Genomic DNA, 20,118 nt, shown 5'->3' with positions numbered 1-20,118 from the left:
TATATATATATATATATATATATATATATATATATATATATATATATATATATATATATATATATCGCTCGCGAGCGGCTCGTCGAGCCACGAGCCTAAGACATTAGAGCTCGAGCTTGGCTCGATTATTAAATGAGCCGCTCGAGCTCGAACTCGAACTCGAATTTAACCGAGCTCGAGCCGAGCTTTGACCGAGCGGCTCGGCTCATTTACCCCCCTAATATTGATATGGAAGGCAATGTGAAATTTTCTTTTTGTTTTATTTTGTTAGCTTATGTGGCTTGCAAGTTTGCAATTGACATTTATTTCTTTTTTTTGTTATTTTATTATTATATTTATAATATAAACTAATAAAAGGCAAGTATAATTACATTTGAAATTGAGAGAGTATTGTAGGAATAAGAATAGCCTAAGTTCTGCCCAGTAGAGCTACTTGTGTATCTTTGTTACTGGTTTATTTTACTATAGTTCAAAAAATATAAATAAGAAAAAGAAGAGAAACTATTATTAAAAAAAATAATTATTGAACCTCAGTTTCCAAACATCTTTTTAAATTTACTTGGACAGTGTGTGATTGTTTTTAAGAAACGTGAATAACATTATCCAAAAGTAAGTCCAAAACACACACACTATTAAAAAAAAAAGAATACTATAAAGAAGAATAATAAAATAACGCTCGAGGGGCACGAGCTTAGCCCATGCACCCCTCGCGAGAAAGAAATAGTAATAATTTACTCCGTACCAAATTTCCGTGTAATATATAAACTCTCTCCTTTTGCTCTAATCTTCACCAACCAAAGTCTTTATCAATTGGATCTCTACATAAACACTTTTTAACATCAATTCAATCACATCTGAAATGGGAAACAGCCACACAACCGCCTCGTCCACCGCCGATGACACCACCGCCGCCGCCGATCCGGCGAACCTCCAAGAGTACAACTCTGTGGCCATCCCTCCCGGCGGCATTATTACCATTCTTAGCATCGACGGAGGTGGCATCCGTGGCATCATTCCCGGCACCATTATCGCTTATCTTGAAGAGCAACTTCAAGTAAGATATATATATATATATATACTCTCTCTTCTGGTTTGGGCCACAGAGAAAAATTGACAGAAAGAATATGTAGTGAGTAAATCCGGAGTGAATATAATTTTTTTAGAAAATAATATTTTATCTTTATGTATGATGATCAGGCGTTGGACGGTCCAGATGTAAGAGTTGCGGACTATTTCGATGTGATCGCCGGAACCAGCACCGGAGGACTCATGACCACCATGTTAGCCGCGCCGGACAAGAACAAGCGCCCCCTCTACGCCGGCAAGGATCTTGTTCCTTTCTACAAGGAGCACGGAGCAAAGATCTTTCCATCAGCGTAAGAGCCTTAGTTATGACTTAATACATGATTTTTTTTTTCCACTTTTGGTCCTACGACTAAGGACCATTTTCACATTTGGTTTTCAGTTATTAATTTTTATTTAACATTTAATTTTAGGACTTTTAAATCATTGTCACATTTGTCACTTAACTTGATGGTCACAATAATCATTGTCATTTGTCATGAAAAAGTAATGAAAAATGAAAATTTTACTATTTAAAATAAGTTATTAGAAATTAGGTGAAAAGGATAAAAACTCTTGATATACATAAATTCTTTGACTAGTTTAATGATTTATTGGATGCTTTTACAGTGGAATATTTGAAACGGTGAGAGATGCAACCAGCTTGCTCTCAGGTCCCAAGTACGATGGAAAATACCTACACCAGTTAATACAGAATCTGTTAGGAGATACTCGTTTGGGTCAAACTTTGACTCACGTTGTCATTCCTACCTTCGATATCAAGACCTTCCAACCCACAGTTTTTACCACCTGTGACGTATGAACCCATCTATCTATCATTAATTTTTCCGAACTCTAAGTGCATCAAATTCTAATTTATATAATATAATATAATTCAGGTTAAGGATTCCCCCGAAAAGAATGCTAAGTTGTCCGACATATGCATCGGAACCTCCGCCGCTCCGACATACTTTCCCGGCCATTACTTCGAGACCACCGACGCTAACGGCGCAAAGGTCGAGTACAACCTCGTCGACGGCGGTGTAGCAGCAAACAATCCGGTATATATACCTATATACTATTTTGATAACATAGTTAGCTTATTAATCAATTTTGACGTATTTAATTGCTATTAACTGTTTGATTTGGTTAAACAGTCAATATAAGTATTTAATTAATTAACTTTTGGTAACAATTTATTATTCCAGAACGCTAAAATTCAAAAGGCTAGGAAAAGTAATTTTGTGAGAAAATCATTTTGTATGTAATCAGCTATAGTTAACAACTAATTTATCAAACATTATTTTACAATAAGCTAATGCTATTAACTAGTCAAACCCACTAACCCAATCAATTAATAGCTATCAGCTAACAACTATTTACCAAACACCTCATTGTAATTATCTGGTCGTATAAGATTGTAAGTTGTAACATTAATTTTTGTGATTTTTAATGTATGTATGTGTAGACTCTTGTCGCGATTAGCACGGTGACGCAGAGGATGGTGACTAAGGATCCGAAGTTCTTGTTAGATAATTCGTCGAACCAGGCACTTGGGTGCCACCGGTTCTTGATATTGTCGATTGGCACCGGCACGGCGAAGTACGGTTCCAAGTACACGGCGAAGCAGGCGGCGGCGTGGGGTGTTTTGGGGTGGCTGTCTCAAGGAGACGGTAACCCTTTGATTGATGTGTTCTCCGATGCAAGTTCCGATATGGTGGATTATCATCTCGCCACCATTTTCCGAGCCCTTAATGCCGGAGATAACTATCTCCGCATTCAGGTAATTGATTGGATTTAACGTTTTAGTGCTGATTCAACTCATGTGCATTATAACTTAAGTAATTGATTGGATTTAATATAATGGTGCTGGTTTGACTCATGTGCATTATGATCTGGGTAATTGATTGGATTTGAGTGCTGGTTTGACTCATGTGCATTATAACTTGATTAATTGATTGGATTTATTTTAACGTTTTAGTGCTGGTTTGACTTATGTTCATTATGATTAATGTAATTATGCAGGAGGATAATTTACAAGGGACAGCATCCTCGGTGGATGTTTCGACAACAGAAAACTTGAATGCGCTTGAACAAATTGGGAAAAACTTGTTGAAGAAAGCAGTGTCGAAGTTGAATATGTTTACAGGGCAATATGAACCAGTGGATGGCGCTGGAACAAACCAAGAAGCTCTGAAAAGGTACGAGGTTTACTGCACAAAACATAGTACAATACCATATATACTATGATACTTATGGGATTTGGCATTGTATTTGATGGGTTTCAGGTTTGCTAAAGTGCTCTCTGACGAGAGAAAACGCCGAATCGCCGCTGCTGCCACCGCTGCCCAGTAATTGATAAGGGAAATCCGTAACGGTTACCCGAAATCACTTCTTTAATTACATAATAATGAGATTGAGTGCCTTTTATTTTCTGGTTCTTGAAATGTACTTGTCATGAAAACAATAAAGGTTTATATTGCCTTTTCCGTATTGTACAATCTTTTAAGTTTTAAGTTTTAACAACATTATAATGAGAATTCTTATTTCAGTTTTACTACGTTGACTCACAAATCCTACGCCCTAAATTTTTCTCCGATATGATCGACACCGATAAACTATTTTTTCTATGTGGGTCACAATACAAATGTCTACATCAAGATTTTTTGTGTGTGTGAGTAAAAGTTGGGAATATAAGATGGGAATACACATACTATTTTCCTTCTTATTTTGTTGTGGTAATCATAGTGATGTCAAGTGGGCTGATTCAATCTCACATCCCCCACCTATTTGTTAGATCAGGGTTCACATAACATTATGGACCTTAAATTGAAACGACGAAGTACAGGATTCATACTCACAAAGTACATAATTTCATGACACAAAGACACATAATTTATTAACTACAAATACATAATATGTTAATTGCATGTGGTAGACATAACTTATTAACTGAATAAACGTAATATGTTAACTACATGCACATAGTTTGAATGTCGTTTTGGACCAATGTCCACAATGCAATGTGCAATTTGGTCCAAGTTATAACAATTGGTGCTTTAGCTTGTGGGCCATATGCCTAGCTATGTATACTTATCAATCATTATATCGTGGATTGTAAGGCCTTCCTCAATAGCTGATGAGGTTTTTTTGAGGAGATTTTACAGGTGTGATTAGGAAAGAGAAAATGAGAGTGGAGGAAAAAAATAGAGAAAAACGCAAAATATGAAAAACGCAAAAAAAAAAAAAAAAAAAGAAGTAAAACATGTGGATTTACGCGCCACTAGTTGGGCGCTTGTTTTATAGCGCACGCAAATAGCATTGGATCTTCTTAAATTTTGATGGGTCCCACTATTCTAATAAAAACCTTTGATTTGTCGGAACACCCCAAACTTTCTCTTTCTTCCCCTTCTCTCTTCCACCTCATCATCGTCATTCTCAAAATCTGTGAAAAACCAACTAATGGGGAAGGTTTAATGCACATTGCAAGATGAACTATTGATATATACAAATTCAGTTTTAGTATATTAAAGATTCCTTTTTAATGTACAATATGTCAATATGTTCATTTTTAGTGTATTGTAGGTTCATTTTTAATACCAACTAAAAGTGAACTTATAGTACGAAGTATATTAAAAATAAATTTTCATTATATTAAAAATAAACATTTATCAATGGTTCATCCTGTAATAATGTGAATCATGGTCCACATCATAATTTTCCCTGTACTTATTTTACATTGTCATTTTGAATAATCACGTATATTTATATTTTTCTAGTTTCAATATTATAAATATTTAATATCAACTTTATTGATATGTTATGCATTTTAAATTGGGTTAAATATATATTCCTTATGGTCTATTGGCCTTCTTGATATAAGTCGGTCAACTATAACCCTATAAGTAACCTAGATCAATTTATCCCATTGTGATCCTTTACTGGCTATGGTCACAAGCCGAGATTTACTTAGTATACACCTTCAGATAGTGATTATGAGTTTTCTTCGTCACCAAAAATATATATGCCCTATTATTATATTACACATTCTTAAAGTGATGCAATATATTTAGTATATATTTTTAGTTGCATGTTGCTTTCACATATTACATTTTTTAGCACTATTAGTTGAAACATATATGTACATAACATCATATCTTCCACTTGCTGATTGTCTGTATTATTAATCATGAATAACAACAACAACAATACTAGTGATAATTTATTTTATTGACGTAGGCATCAATCATGCAGTATATATTAAACATTTTTCTTATAAAAATTAGGTTGTACCATGTGCTACAATACGTATTATATTATTAATTTTTAATAGCAACGTAACCAGCACATTTTTGTTCATATTTGAACCGTGTCAAATATATTAAACAATATTTTTAGGATTTAGTAAGTTATAATTTTATTTATTTATTTAGCATCAAATAGGTTATTTTTTTGTGACGAGAAAAAGCCAATAAACCATATTAAGAAGACTATGTGCAATGAATTTGATCAATAAAATGTTCATAATAATTAAATTCGTGACTTTTAGTGAATTAATATTCTTTGCCCATTCGCACAACCCTTTTGCTGCTCAAATAGGTTAATCTTCATGATTAGTAAGTAATATTCGATCTTTTCAATTAAATCACTTACTGCATATGTGTTTGCTTTATTAATTAATGCATGCTCCACTACCTAGCTATACCAAACAGTAACATTATTATTATTATTATTATTATTATTATTATTATTATTATTATTATTATTCTCAAACTTAACCCCTATCACCCGTTGAGCTGGCCATGCGGACAATTATTATTATTGTTATTATTATTATTATTATTAATTAGGTGACGAGGGAAACCGACAGCTACTATTTAAGGGTGCGTGTACACTTGGTGAACCGTACGCTTGTTGGATAATCGACCGACTGGGCGACCTAGTCGGTGCCTAGATGGCGTAGTCGGTGCTTAGGAAGTCTAGACGATCAGTGCCTAGAAAGCCGGCCTAAGTGGTGCTTAAGCGGCCTAGTCGGCCACCTAACCGACCAACTGCCTAGACCATCTGATATGCTAGTGATTTTTACAACACCGCTGATGACACTCTAACCATTAGGGGCTCGCGGATCATCAATGTGAGCAACAAGGCCTCTAACAACTCTCTCTGAAGGCTGGGCCGACAAAATAAATAAGAAAGTCAAAGAAATAGTTTGGTAGAAGGAGTAAGAGCATCCTTATCAGTTGGAGTTTATTCTCCAGTTTTTTGTGGGTCCCAACTTCCACCTCATCATCCACTATCTCATTCATTCACAAAAACTCTTCTCCACACTAGTTTGAGTTATTTCTTAGGGTGCGTTTGGTTCGCACATGGGAATCGGAATCGGAATAGGTATCAAATACTTGGTAAGGGTAATGGGTTTTGGTGAAAGTATTTAGCATGTTTGGTAGTTGGGTGGAATGGGAATGATTATTAATAGTTGGGGAAGAAATGATGAAGGAAGATGAAACCCTTATTTAATAAGGGTATGGGTTTTGCCATTAATGGGGTATTCCAAACCCATAGTAGCATTCACAAAACCTATCAACCAAACATAACAATCACTTTGATACCCATACCTTATGCCTAAACCCCCCAACCAAACACACCCTTAGTTTTTTGTGGACCCACCATTTTATCTCATTATATTTTAATTATTTCTTTATCTATTTTGTTTATAAATTTATAATTGTATTAAAAATAATTAAACAATACGTGTTATAATTGTAAAGTTGAAATTAATTAATAAAAAAATAATTATAATTAATATGCTTAACACCTAATTAATTAAAATGATAATTAAGTAATTTGAATGAATTAAGAGTAGGATAGAATGTGAAAAAAATTGAGAGTTAAAATCATATTTATAGGCAATATTATCATTATTTTTTATTTTTTATTTTTTTTTTATAAAAAAAGCCGTTGCCAGGCAATAGCCGGAAATATGGCCGTTGCCTGGCAACGACATTGATTTTGGCCGGAAATTAAATTGAGAGTGGCCGCCAGCTGGCGGCCACTCTCAATCTATTAAAATATTATTTTTTTTTCTTTTTGTTTGACAATATTCAACCATGTGAAGGAGAATGATCTTGTATATTATCTGCTATTCACATCAGTTTTGGATATGCCCATGGATCATTACTATTCTAATATCTACTTTTAATCCATTGATGGGCATGCTCTAAGGCAACTTACTGGTGATTCTGACACATTCACCCCTCCTTTCACATCGATGAGCATGAACTGACACAACATCCTGTGTTTCTCATTGCACTGTATAATTACAAAACTTGAGTACTCTATTAATTATCAAACATTTCTCAATACCGTTATAATTAAAAAATATTTTCTTTTCTTGTTTTCATTATTTTTTGGCCGGTACGTGATGAAGTTGATGGATGTAAGTTAGAAAAGTACGTACCAAATAAAACTCCCGTGTCCAAAAAGACCAAACACCTTTTCATTGAGTGAAATGTGAATGACATTATCCAACAAACAAACAGTACTATAAAGACAAATAAAATAAAGCTCGAGGGGCACGAGGTAGTTAGCCCATGCATCCCTAGCTCCAGAAATAGTAATATATAGTTTATCAAATTTCCTAGTCCTATATAAACTCTCAACTTCTGCTCTAATCTTCACATTAAACCACCAACAAAAATCTTTATCATTTGGATCTCTTGATTACACCTGAAATGGGAAACAGCCACACAACCGCCTCGTCCACCGCCGATGACACGACCGCGGCCGTCGATCCGGCGAACCTCCAAGAGTACAACTCTGTGGCCATCCCTCCCGGCGGCATTATTACCATTCTTAGCATCGACGGAGGTGGCATCCGTGGCATCATTCCTGGCACCATTGTCGCTTATCTTGAAGAGCAACTTCAAGTAAGTTATATATATATATACTCACTATCTGTTATGCTTTACAAAATGATAGAAACTGACAATCACTATCTGAAATTATGCACTGCCTAAAGCTTAGGTAAACATTAAAAAAAAAGTTATATTTTATTTTTATGTACGATGATTAGGCGCTAGACGGTCCGGATGCAAGAGTTGCGGACTACTTCGACGTGATTGCCGGAACCAGCACCGGCGGGCTGATGACCACCATGTTAGCCGCGCCAGACAAGAACAAACGCCCCCTCTACGCGGGCAAGGATCTCGTCCCTTTCTACAAGGAGCACGGACCAAAGATCTTTCCATCAGCGTAAGATTGCTGTGTTCTTAATGATTTGACAAGTTTAATGATTTTTTTTTGACAAGTTTAATGATTTATGGGATGCTTTTACTTGTACAGTGGAATATTTGAAACGGTCAGAGACACAACCAGGTTACTCTCAGGTCCCAAGTACGACGGGAAATACCTTCACCAGTTACTAAAGAACCTGTTGGGAGATACTCGGTTGGGTCAAACTTTGACTCACGTTGTCATTCCTACCTTCGATATCAAGACCTTCCAGCCCACAGTTTTTAATACTTGCGACGTATGAAACTATGAATCCATCCATCTATCATTAATTTTTTCGAACTCTAAGTGCATAAAATTCTAATTAATACTAATTAATATAATATAATAATACAGGTTAAGGATTCCCCCGAAAAGAATGCTAAGTTGTCCGACATATGCATCGGAACCTCCGCCGCTCCGACTTACTTACCCGGCCATTACTTCGAGACCACCGATGCTAACGGCGCAAAGGTCGAGTACAACCTCGTCGACGGCGGAGTAGCAGCAAACAATCCGGTACTGATTAATTAGATTGTGATTATTGTGTCGTGTAAGTTCTAACATTATTTTTTGTAAGGGGTAACGTTATCTTTTGTGATTTTTAATGTATGTGTAGACTCTTGTCGCGATTAGCACGGTGACGCAAAGGATGGTGAATAAGGATCCGAAGTTCTTGTTAGATAATCCGTCGAAGCAGCCAATTGGATGCCACCGGTTCTTGATATTGTCGATCGGTACCGGCACGGCGAAATACGGTTCCAAGTACACGGCGAAGCAGGCGGCGGGGTGGGGTGTTTTGGGGTGGCTGTCTCAAGGAGACGGTAACCCTTTGATTGATGTGTTCTCCGATGCAAGTTCGGATATGGTGGATTATCATATCGCCACCATTTTCCAAGCCCTTAATGTGGGAGATAATTATCTTCGTATTCAGGTAATTGATTGGATTTGACGTTTTAGGTGTTGGTTTGACTCAATTGACTTGATTAATATTTTTTTTTAATACAATTGACTCAATTACATTATAGTATTTGTTCATTTTTACTTTCACACCCTGTTGAAACACAAAGAAGTCAATACCGTAGCTGGATCTCATGACCTTTCATACAGAAAAGTCACTACATGTCATCTGAACACAAACTGCTTGGTTGACTTGATTAATATAATCATGCAGGAGGAAAATTTACGAGGGACAGCATCCTCGGTGGATATTTCGACCAAGGAAAACTTGAATGCGCTTGAACAGGTTGGCAAAAACTTGTTGAAAAAAGCAGTTTCGAAGTTGAATCTCTTTACAGGGCAGTATGAACCGATCGAAGGAGCTGGAACAAACCAAGATGCTTTGAAAAGGTACGAGGTTTACTACACAAAACATTGTACCATCGTACCATACTATGATATATATCTATCTATCTGGATACTGATGGAATTTCGTATTTGATGGGTTTCAGGTTTGCTAAATTGTTATCCGAAGAAAGGAAACGCCGAATTACCGTTTCTGCTGCCGGCGGCCAGTAACTAATTTGTTGATGGGTGATTTACGCTACCCCAAAAATACTTCTTTAATTAATTACACAATAATGACATGCAATGTTTTTAATTTCTGGTTCTTGAATTGTTGTCATGGGCACGATAAAGGTTTATAGTAACTTTTTTTGTATTGTACAATTTATTAATTACAACATTAGAATGAGAATTTTTATGCTGATGTCGTGTAATCGTAATGGTGTCAAGTAGACTACTTTAGTATCAAAGCCTGCACCCAAACTCTATGGGTCCATATAGTTAAACGGCAAATTATTGTGTGGATCATGGTCCACATAGTTGTGTGAATTACGGTTCAAAACGATGTTATTTTGATGTTTTAAAAAAATTCTTGTTCTGCGCACATATTTGAATAGTAAACATTCTTGAGTAAGATAATATATTTTATGAATTGAAATAATGCACTTTACGTGTTAAAATAATATACTTTATATGTGAAATTGTGAAAATAATGAAACTTCTGGGGTAATATAATGCATTTTATGAGTTAGAATAACGTATAATATATTTTATGAGTTAGAATAATATATAATATACTTTATGTTTTATGTGTTAGAATAATAAAATTTCTGTGGTAAGATAATGTATTTTATAAATTAGAATAATCTAATTTACATGTTAGAATAATATATTTTATGAATTAGACCGTGGTCCATACAGATAGACTACATTCTACGATTGGTTACAAACCATGTCAAATTATGTTAGAATATCCATCCAGTTTCACAACCCACTTAATTTATTTAAAATTTTTAAAATAATAATAATAATTTAATTTTAAAACTTTATTGATATATGTTATGCATTTTAAATTGGGTTAAATATATATCCCCTATATTATTATATTACACATCCATAAAGTGATTCCATATAGTTAGTATTTTTTTTTCATGTTGCTTTTACATATAACATTTTTTAGCAGTATGAAGTAGAAACATATGCAAGTGTCCAATGGCTAAAGAGCATATCTTCCACTTGCTTATTGTCTGTATTATTAATCATGAATAACAACAACAATAGTAATAGTGATAATTTATTTTATTAAAGTAGGCAGCAATCAAGCAGTGTTAAACATTTTTCTTATAAAATTGTACCATGTGCTACAATACGTATTTATATTACGGAGTATTAATTTTTAATTGCGATAAGCACTACTTAGCTTTACCAGAAACATATTTTTTTAAAGCACATTTACTTTTTCAAGATTATTATTATTATTTAGGTAACGAGAGAAACCACACAACCATTATATGAGCGTGTGAACTGGGTAAATCCCGCTCTTACGAATACTACGTAAACTAAACAAGAGAGGTAAATCTCACAAGGAAAACCACACGCTTGACTGAGCAGGTATTGGTACGTAAGAATTAAACAAATGACCATTCAAATATGAGAATCATGCTCCATCAACTAACGCTCGAACTCAAAGAACACAAGAGCAATTCATATTGAGCGTGAAGGGAGGCAAAGATGATGGTCTTGAAAAGGAAAATGGGGTACGAAACGTGAAGAAGTGATATTTTAAAGTTTAAGGAGTTTAGATAGGACTTGAGCTGCCAATACCTTGTGGTTTAATGGCATTCAGGTGCACTTCCATATGGAAGGGGTGAGTTAGAATCTCAGTAGAGGCACGTCAAGGATCAAACCCTTGATGATCTATCTTTGGTTAAGAATTAACGAGACCCTTCTACTCAATCACACCTCTAGGTTTCTTGTTATTAGGTATTAATCCTTTTGTTTGTGAACATTGTAATAGTTCGATGAGCTTGTATCATGTCTATATATTTAATGTTTCTAAAAAAAATGTATATATTTAATAATATTTCGTGGACTCAACATCTATATCTATATATATATATATATATATATATTAAAACAGAAGTGCTAGCTTTCCCGCTCATTTTAGTCCAAAATTTTTGAAATTGGTCAACATAATATTATATAATAATTCTTCATCAGAAATTCTAGCCTTCCTTATCATCCATTATCATTCCTTATTTATGGCTAAAATTGACAAAATATTCAAAATATGATTTCATTCCTTATTATTATACACGAAAATTAATGTAATATTTTAATCAATTCCATTCCTGTATGAATATATTAATCTTGCATATTTTCAATATATATCGATTACTATGTTAATGTACGTAATTAAATTCCTCTCATGATAATATTCAAAAAAAAATTCCAATAATCAAATTACTATATGATGTATATTATAGTCTTCAAAAAAAATATTACTATATTATGTGTACGTAATTAAATTCCTCTCATGATAATATTAAAATAAAATCCAACAATCAAATTACTATATGATGTACATTATAGTATTAAAAAATATTATTATATTATGTTAATGTACGTAATTAAATTCCTCTGATGATAATATTAAAAAAAATTTCAACAATCAAATTACTATATGATGTATATTATTATATTCAAAAAAAATATTACTATATCATATTAATCATATTAATATTTATGAAGGAAAAAGAAAATGAATATATTAATATTTCATTGGAAATATAATTGGCAATTATATTTTTATAATTATATTAATTATTAATTATATGGAAATGAATATTGAAATCTTTTTATAAATGAAAAAGGAAATAATAATAAAAATTCACTATAAATATAACATAGCTTTCCCTATGCAAAAATTAGTAACCACCAAATGAAATATTAGGAAAAAATTATGAAGGAAAAAGAAATGGAAATGAATATTTATTCCTTTTATGAAGGAAAAAGGAAATGAAAATATTCATATTTCACTGAAAATATAATCGACAATTATATTATAATTATAATTATATTAATTATTTAGAAGGAAAAATAAAATGAATTTATTAATATTTCACTGAAAATATATTCAACAAGTATATTTTTATAATTATATTACTTTTTAATCATATAAAAATTAATATTAAATTTTTATGAACAAAAAGGAAATGAATATTACACGGAAATCTGTTATTAATATTTTCTTACTAATTGGCAAAAGAATCAGGCCAATTAATTGTCAATTATCAAGAAAAATGAATGGAAAGCAATATTAATTCTTTTGATAAAGGAAAAATGAAATGAATATACTCAAAAGAAAATGAAATATTATGAAAAATAAAATAAATATATTAATATTTTACTGAAAATATAACACAACTTTTCCCTACGGAAAAATTAGTAACCACCAAATGAATGATTAAGAAAAAATTATAAAGGAAAAAGGAATGTAAAAAATTATTAATTCTTTTTATGAAGTGGAAAGGAAATGAAATATTAGGAAAAACGAAATGAACATATTAATATTTCACTAGAAATATAACACAGCTTTCTCTATGAACAAATTAGTAACCACCAAATGAAATATTAGGAAAAACTTATGAAGGAAAAAAGAATGGAAATGAATATTAATTTTTTATGAAGAAAAATGGAAATGAACAGTAATTTTTTATGAAGAAAAATTGAAATGAATATATTTATAATGAAATAAATATTAGAAAAAACGAAATGAATATATTAATATTTCACTGGAAATATAACCCAACTTTCATATGAAAAAATTAGTAACAAACAAATGAAATATTAGGAAAAAATTATGAAGGAAAAATGAATGAAAATCAATATTAATTCTTTTTACGAAGGAAAATTGAAATGAATATATTTAAAAGGAAATGAAATATTAGGAAAAACGAAATGAATATATTAATATTTCACTGGAAATATAGCATAGTTTTCCTACAAAAAAAAATAGTAACTAACAAATAAAATATTAGAAAAAATTATGAAGGAAAAAGGAATGACAATCAATAATTCTTTTTATAAAGGAAAATAGGAAATGAATATATTCAAAAGGAAATTAAAATATTAGGAAAAATGAAATAAATATATTAATATTTTATTGGAAATATAATCGGCAATTGTATTATTATAATTATATGAATTAAATATTAATTAATTAATTATATTAATTATTAATTATATTAATAAATACTAGTCCATAATAATCAATATTTATTAACTAGAATGTTGAGCAATCTTCTCACAAACTTTAGATGTCGTTGATCAAATTAATTAGTACATGTGTGACATGAACACTGTAGAAAGTCGAACGTATTTAATATATAATAATAATAATTTTTGTATATACGAATTGATATTTCTGTTAACGAAAAATAATTAATTTAGTGTAATTGACTAATAATAATTGCCTAATAATTATAATGGTAATTAAGCTAAATATTGGTCATTTAATTTATTTTTATACTCCGTAATAATTAAAGTTAAATTATTTCTCATTTTTTCATATTTATTTTTGTAATAATATAATTACTTAAGTCATATTAAATATCGATCTTTTTAAGATAATTGTAAACAAACAAGTCATATATTATTCAATTAATTGAGTTATACTTTTGTAATAATCTTATAATCAAATAAATGTACATGTTCAATATTAGATTTTAAAAAAAATAATTTTATCTTTAATTTTATTATCTAAATAAATAAATAAAAATTATCCGTGAATCGCACGGGTTATTGGACAATTTTTTGCTCTAATTCAAGCAAAAAAACATCAGAAAACATAACCAATCCAACAAATTTCATCAATTGCTCTATATAATATTCGATGTTATAATTTATATAATTTTATATCGATCCAACTAGTCTTAAAATATTATAACAATTTCATTCCGTGCAACGCATGGGCGAAAATACTAGTTCCATTTAATATCCTTTCGTGTGTATTCTATATTTTACTTTATTGCCTATTTTACACCCAAATATTCAATTTAGTTCGTGATGAACCTGGTTCAAACAACAATCGTTAATCATTCCAAAATATAAAGGTATAATTGCATTTAACATTAGTTTAATTATTTTTTATGAATTTTTTTTAAAATATTTTTATTTTTATAAATCTAAATCAGATGACACCCGTTTTATCAAATTATACTAAAAAAAAAAACAAAAAAAACTAAAGACTAAAGAGCAACAACTTCTTAATTAAAACTGTTTGAAAACGTTGGATATATAAGTACTTAGGACTAGTCAAATGTTTAAGGGGATTAATTGCACGTAACGGCTCTGTTTGGCAGAGCTTATTTAGGAGCTTATAGCTTATTTTAAGCTACTAATAAGCTATAAGCTCTGTTTGGTAATGTTCTCAAAAATAAGCTAGTAGCTTTTTAACTTTTTTCCATCTTTATCCTTATTATTTTAAATAAATAACATCCTTTACCCTTCCCAATTAAAATCTTTTGACATTTTCTTTTCATTATGTTTGGTTGTAATTTCAGCTTGACATTTGTGTTTGAACATTAATTTTTGTAAGAACTAATCTTATGAATTATAAACATTTTTTACTTTATATATTTTCAAATATATGTTCTTACTTTATATTTTATTTAAATATATTGATTTCATTATTTTATATTTTAATATATAAACAAACCTATTTAAATTGTATGAAGATGTCCTTTTTAGTCTTTTTACATTTATCAGCTTATCAAAAAGCTATTTTACCAAACACTTTTAAGCATAACAGCTAGCTTAACATCTCTTTAGATTTCAGCTTCGAGCTTATAGCTTTTCAGTTTTCAGCTACTTTTCAGCTTTCAGCTACCTTTTCAGCTAGGTTTGCCAAACATAGCCGTTTAATAATTCATTTTAAACCTACGTTTTAAATTGCCGCATTTTAAACCTATCATATAGGTAATGCTCCACATGCTAACTTGCTTTGACGTGTTTTCATATATTAATTAATTCGTGAATAGCCTAATTCACTAACTTTCTTTAACTTATTAAGTAACTAATATAATCATATAAAACACATTGTTTAATACAAAAATATTAGTAAATTTAATAATTTTCCATAAACAAACTACAATACAAATTTATTAGAAGTAACTTTGGTTGTTTAGTTCAAAATAATATTTCCAGTTTAAACTTCCATCATTCACTTTTATATAATTTTATTATTTGTATATGTTAAGGTTTAGGATACAAACAAGACATGGAACAACCTTAACTAAATTGATTGGATAGTTGATTTAGTAATGATAATGTTCCAAATTTGATTCATTGTAGGCGCTACAAATTGACCTTCTTGATTTGACTAGTTGATTAAGTAAAAAAGCGAGTTTCACCTAGAGAACACATATTCAGTCAAAGGATACAATTTTTTTTTTCATAAATCAAAGATACAAATTGTATTCTCCCAAAACTTAATGTAGTGGTTTGTCTCTCCTGACTTGATGTCACAACTGAAGACAACAGTGAAAACATGAATGAGAAAAACATCTAGGATGATGAAACGGTGTGGATTGGATCCCTTGTGCGCGCATAAAGAATATATAGGGTCTGGTCGATGGACTAATTGTGCGACTCGACTCTAGGGGTGGGATCCTGTTGACTTAGGAATTAGGATTTATCCAGTCGAAGGTGAGGTGACCTAAGTATATAATATTTAAAAAAAAAATACAAATTGTAGACATTATGTGTATAATAAATTCCACATGGGCGGCCGAGTGGCCCGAGTGTAATTTGGGAAAATACTCAATCTAGCAAACGAGTTCAGTTTTCAAACTTCTATATTTTTCTTGTCTGTGAAATCTTTTTAAAAAAACGTGGATAACATTATCCAACACGCAATTAATAAAAGGATAAAATAATTAAACCTCGAGGGGCACGAGGTTAGCACATAGCTAGTTAGAGCATGCGTCCCTCGCGAGGAAAAAACATTAATTGTTTTATATCATAGTACTATATAAATCCTCTCCTTAAGCTATCTTCTCTTCACATTAAAGAAACCAACAACAATCTTTTATCATTATATTTTCTCTTGATAACAATTTTTTATACATATCAGACCAATTATCCTTTGAAATGGGAAACAGCCAGACAACCCCGTCGTCCACCGCTCCCGCCACCGGAGAGTACAACGCTGCGTCCATCCCTCCCGGCGGCGTTGTCACCATCCTTAGCATTGATGGAGGTGGCATCCGTGGCATCATCCCCGGCACCATTGTTGCTTACCTTGAAGAGCAGCTTCAAGTATGATATACACTCTTTTTTGCAATATCTATACATACATAAGGGAAGTCAATGATACTAATCATAGAATGATTGGTTGCATCACATACTATACTTATCAATATACTCTTCAATCTTCGATCCGACAGGATAATAGTGGATAAATTAGCTACATTACAATTATCCTCAATTTTATGTTTTTACTCGGAATCTATAATCTGAAAATCAATTGATGAGCTGTACTTGACATTTTAAAAGTTTCTTATATGTTACTTGATAGTTGGGCTAGCAAAATTAAAATAGTTGAAGAACAATGATATATACAAACCCCTCATGTATTTTCCCTAAAAATTCCCTCTCCTAATGTGTTGATTGGTAGTTAAATATATTTATTAGATAATGGTGGGTTATTAGTCAATTTATTGGCACACAATGAATGAAAGACACATTATGAGCGGAAAGTTTGGAGTGAGGTAAAAATCAGAACAGGGAACCCACAGTTACTAGTCAAAAGTTTGCATTAGGTAAACCTGTCTTGTGACTAATAAGAAAGGAGTACAAGGAGGTAAATCAACCTACATTATTTCTCGTTGACAGGCTCAAACCAAGAAAACTAATAGGCCACTTCCATTGTGATTCGAATTTGTAACCTTATAGTTAGTAAATTAGGCAATCCAACTTGGTTGGGTTTATTCTGATTTAATAAATTTAATTTTTGTGTGTAACGGATTAGGCTTTGGACGGTCCGGATGCAAGAGTAGCGGACTACTTCGATGTGATTGCCGGAACGAGCACCGGAGGGCTGATGACCACCATGTTAGCAGCGCCGGACAAAAACAAGCGCCCCCTCTATGCCGGCAAGGATATCGTCCCTTTCTACAAGGAGCACGGACCAAAGATCTTCCCATCAGCGTAAGCGCCTCCTCAGGCATATATATATATGATCTTCCTAGTTAATATTTTTGACGAGTTTAATGATTCATGCATGGGATGTTCTTACAGAGGAGCATTGGAGGTGGTTAGAAGCGCAACCAGCCTGTTGGCAGGCCCCAAGTATGACGGCAAATACCTACACCAAGTCCTCCAGGACCAACTTGGAGACACCCGGTTGAGCGAAACGTTGACTCACGTTGTCATTCCTACCTTTGATATCAAGACCTTCCAACCCACAGTTTTCACCACCTGCGATGTATATATATATCCTTAACTTCTCCAAACGTTATATATGTTCTACATGCATGCATTCTAACATATATGCACGTACATACAGGTTAAGGATTCCCCCGAAAAGAATGCTAAGTTGTCAGACATATGCATTGGCACCTCTGCAGCTCCGACATACTTACCCGGCCATTACTTTGACACCGCCGATGCTAGCGGTGGAAAGGTCGAGTTCAACCTCATTGACGGCGGTGTAGCGGCAAACAATCCGGTATGTATGTATATATATACACATTATATTATATACTTTGCATTAAGCATTTGGTTAATCAAAAAACTCTAAAATGCTAAAATTCAAAAAATTGTTCAAAACAACTTTTGCAATTAGTTTTTTGAGAAAATAAATTATACCAAACAGCGATCAGCTAATAGCATATTTACCAAACACATTTATACAATCACCTAATGTTATAGATTAATTATATCATTATACTTTCTAAGGCAACTATAAGTTAAAAGCCATTTACCAAACATAACCAGAATAATTGAGAGTTTAATAAATTATTGTAACAGTTTTGTGTTTTAATGTATATATATAACGTAACAGACTCTTGTTGCGATTAGCACGGTGACGCAAAGGATGGTGGCTCAGGATCCAAATTTCCTGACATCATCAACTTCGTCGAATGAGCCAATTGGGTGCCACCGGTTCTTGATATTGTCGGTGGGCACCGGCAATGCAAAAAGTTCTGACAAGTACACGGCGGAACAGGCGGCGAAATGGGGTGTTTTGGCGTGGCTGGTCCAAGGAGACGGCAACCCTTTGATTGATGTATTCTCCGGTGCAAGTGCGGACATGGTGGATTATCATATCGCCACCATTTTCCAGGCTCTTCAAGCCGGAGATAACTATCTCCGCATCCAGGTACTAACTCAATTATTCAACTTTTTAACATTGGTACAGTTTAACTCGTAATTCCATATATAATTTGTATTTAGGTAATTGATGATGGAATTTAACCTCTTAGTACTATTCATAACATGTAATTGAATTTAACTTTTTTAGGGGTTGATTTAACTCATAACTCAGTATATATATAACTAGTGTTTAGGTATGTAATTGAATTATATTTAAGGTTTTAGTTTTGATTTTACCCATAAGTCAGTATATAACTGGTTTGATCGAATTCAACCTTATAGTGTTGCTTTAACTGATAACTCTGATCAGTATATATATAACGAGTATCCAGATAATTGAATTCAACCTTTTATAGTGTTGGTTTAACCTGTGAGTCGGTATATAATTGGTTAATGTAAAAATGGTGCAGGAGGACGATTTACAAGGGTCGACAGCATCGGTTGATGTTACGACAAAGGAAAACTTGGATGCACTTGAAAAGGTTGGGAAGAACTTGTTGACGAAAACGGTTACAAAGATGAATCTGTTGACAGGGAAGAATGAACCGGTTCCCGAAGCTGGAACAAACCAAGATGCTCTCAAAAGGTACCAACTTTCTTCACTACACAAATGAAACATAACATTAGTACAGTAGTATATATGTTTTGATGATGGAATTTGGGATTTGATGGGTTTCAGGTTGGCCGGTTTGCTGTCGGAGGAGAGGAGGCGCCGTACAATCGCGGCACTTACCGCCAGCAAGTAGCCAAGTTGTTGATCATATGGTGTGTCTTGATGAATTTCTGGTACTTGAATTATTGTTGAATACGGCACGTATATATCCTTCGACATGAAAAAGGTTAATTGTGCCACTGGGATTGGTTACATATGTATGTGTGTGTGTATCTTGTACTGTGGGAAGAAAATTCCGATTTATGTAACTATGAATGTAATAATAATAATTCCCAGAGAAGAATGGAATAAATCATTATCAATTGCTCTTCTCATAACAGATTCTCTGTTCTTTCAGCATATGATAGTTTTTGTCGTTGTTAGATATATAAATGCCATATTTGCACAAGTGAAACAAAGATGCAGACACCAAGGGAAAATATACTAAACCAAGCCACTCTCCCATTGGTTTT

The 20,118-nt window shown here is 32.6% G+C and overlaps 3 protein-coding genes across 3 annotated transcripts; all 3 read left to right on the top strand.

Moving 5' to 3' along the window:
- The first annotated feature begins 795 nt into the window (after positions 1–795).
- LOC116019272 (patatin-like protein 1) lies at positions 796–3,602 on the top strand. The gene is made up of 7 exons (XM_031259422.1): positions 796–1,054; positions 1,198–1,376; positions 1,693–1,879; positions 1,962–2,123; positions 2,531–2,845; positions 3,088–3,263; positions 3,351–3,602. Exons 1-7 carry the CDS (start codon positions 860–862, stop codon positions 3,415–3,417), a joined length of 1,281 nt encoding a protein of 426 aa, XP_031115282.1. The 5' UTR covers positions 796–859; the 3' UTR covers positions 3,418–3,602.
- Positions 3,603–7,760: 4,158 nt separating this feature from the next.
- On the top strand, positions 7,761–10,276 carry LOC116020918 (patatin-like protein 2). Its single transcript, XM_031261488.1, has 7 exons — positions 7,761–7,988; positions 8,135–8,313; positions 8,404–8,590; positions 8,689–8,850; positions 8,951–9,265; positions 9,506–9,681; positions 9,783–10,276. The coding sequence occupies exons 1-7, from the start codon at positions 7,794–7,796 to the stop codon at positions 9,847–9,849; spliced, it is 1,281 nt and encodes a 426-aa protein (XP_031117348.1). The 5' UTR covers positions 7,761–7,793; the 3' UTR covers positions 9,850–10,276.
- A 6,425-nt stretch (positions 10,277–16,701) lies between these two features.
- LOC116021005 (patatin-like protein 1) lies at positions 16,702–19,983 on the top strand. Its single transcript, XM_031261598.1, has 7 exons — positions 16,702–16,935; positions 17,648–17,826; positions 17,917–18,103; positions 18,185–18,346; positions 18,683–19,000; positions 19,404–19,579; positions 19,673–19,983. The coding sequence occupies exons 1-7, from the start codon at positions 16,768–16,770 to the stop codon at positions 19,737–19,739; spliced, it is 1,257 nt and encodes a 418-aa protein (XP_031117458.1). The 5' UTR covers positions 16,702–16,767; the 3' UTR covers positions 19,740–19,983.
- The last annotated feature ends 135 nt before the right edge of the window (positions 19,984–20,118 follow it).

The sequence above is a fragment of the Ipomoea triloba genome, chromosome 5 (genome assembly GCF_003576645.1).
Source record: "Ipomoea triloba cultivar NCNSP0323 chromosome 5, ASM357664v1".
Taxonomy (NCBI): Eukaryota; Viridiplantae; Streptophyta; class Magnoliopsida; order Solanales; family Convolvulaceae; genus Ipomoea; species Ipomoea triloba.
This window is presented reverse-complemented; position numbering and strand designations above follow the sequence as displayed.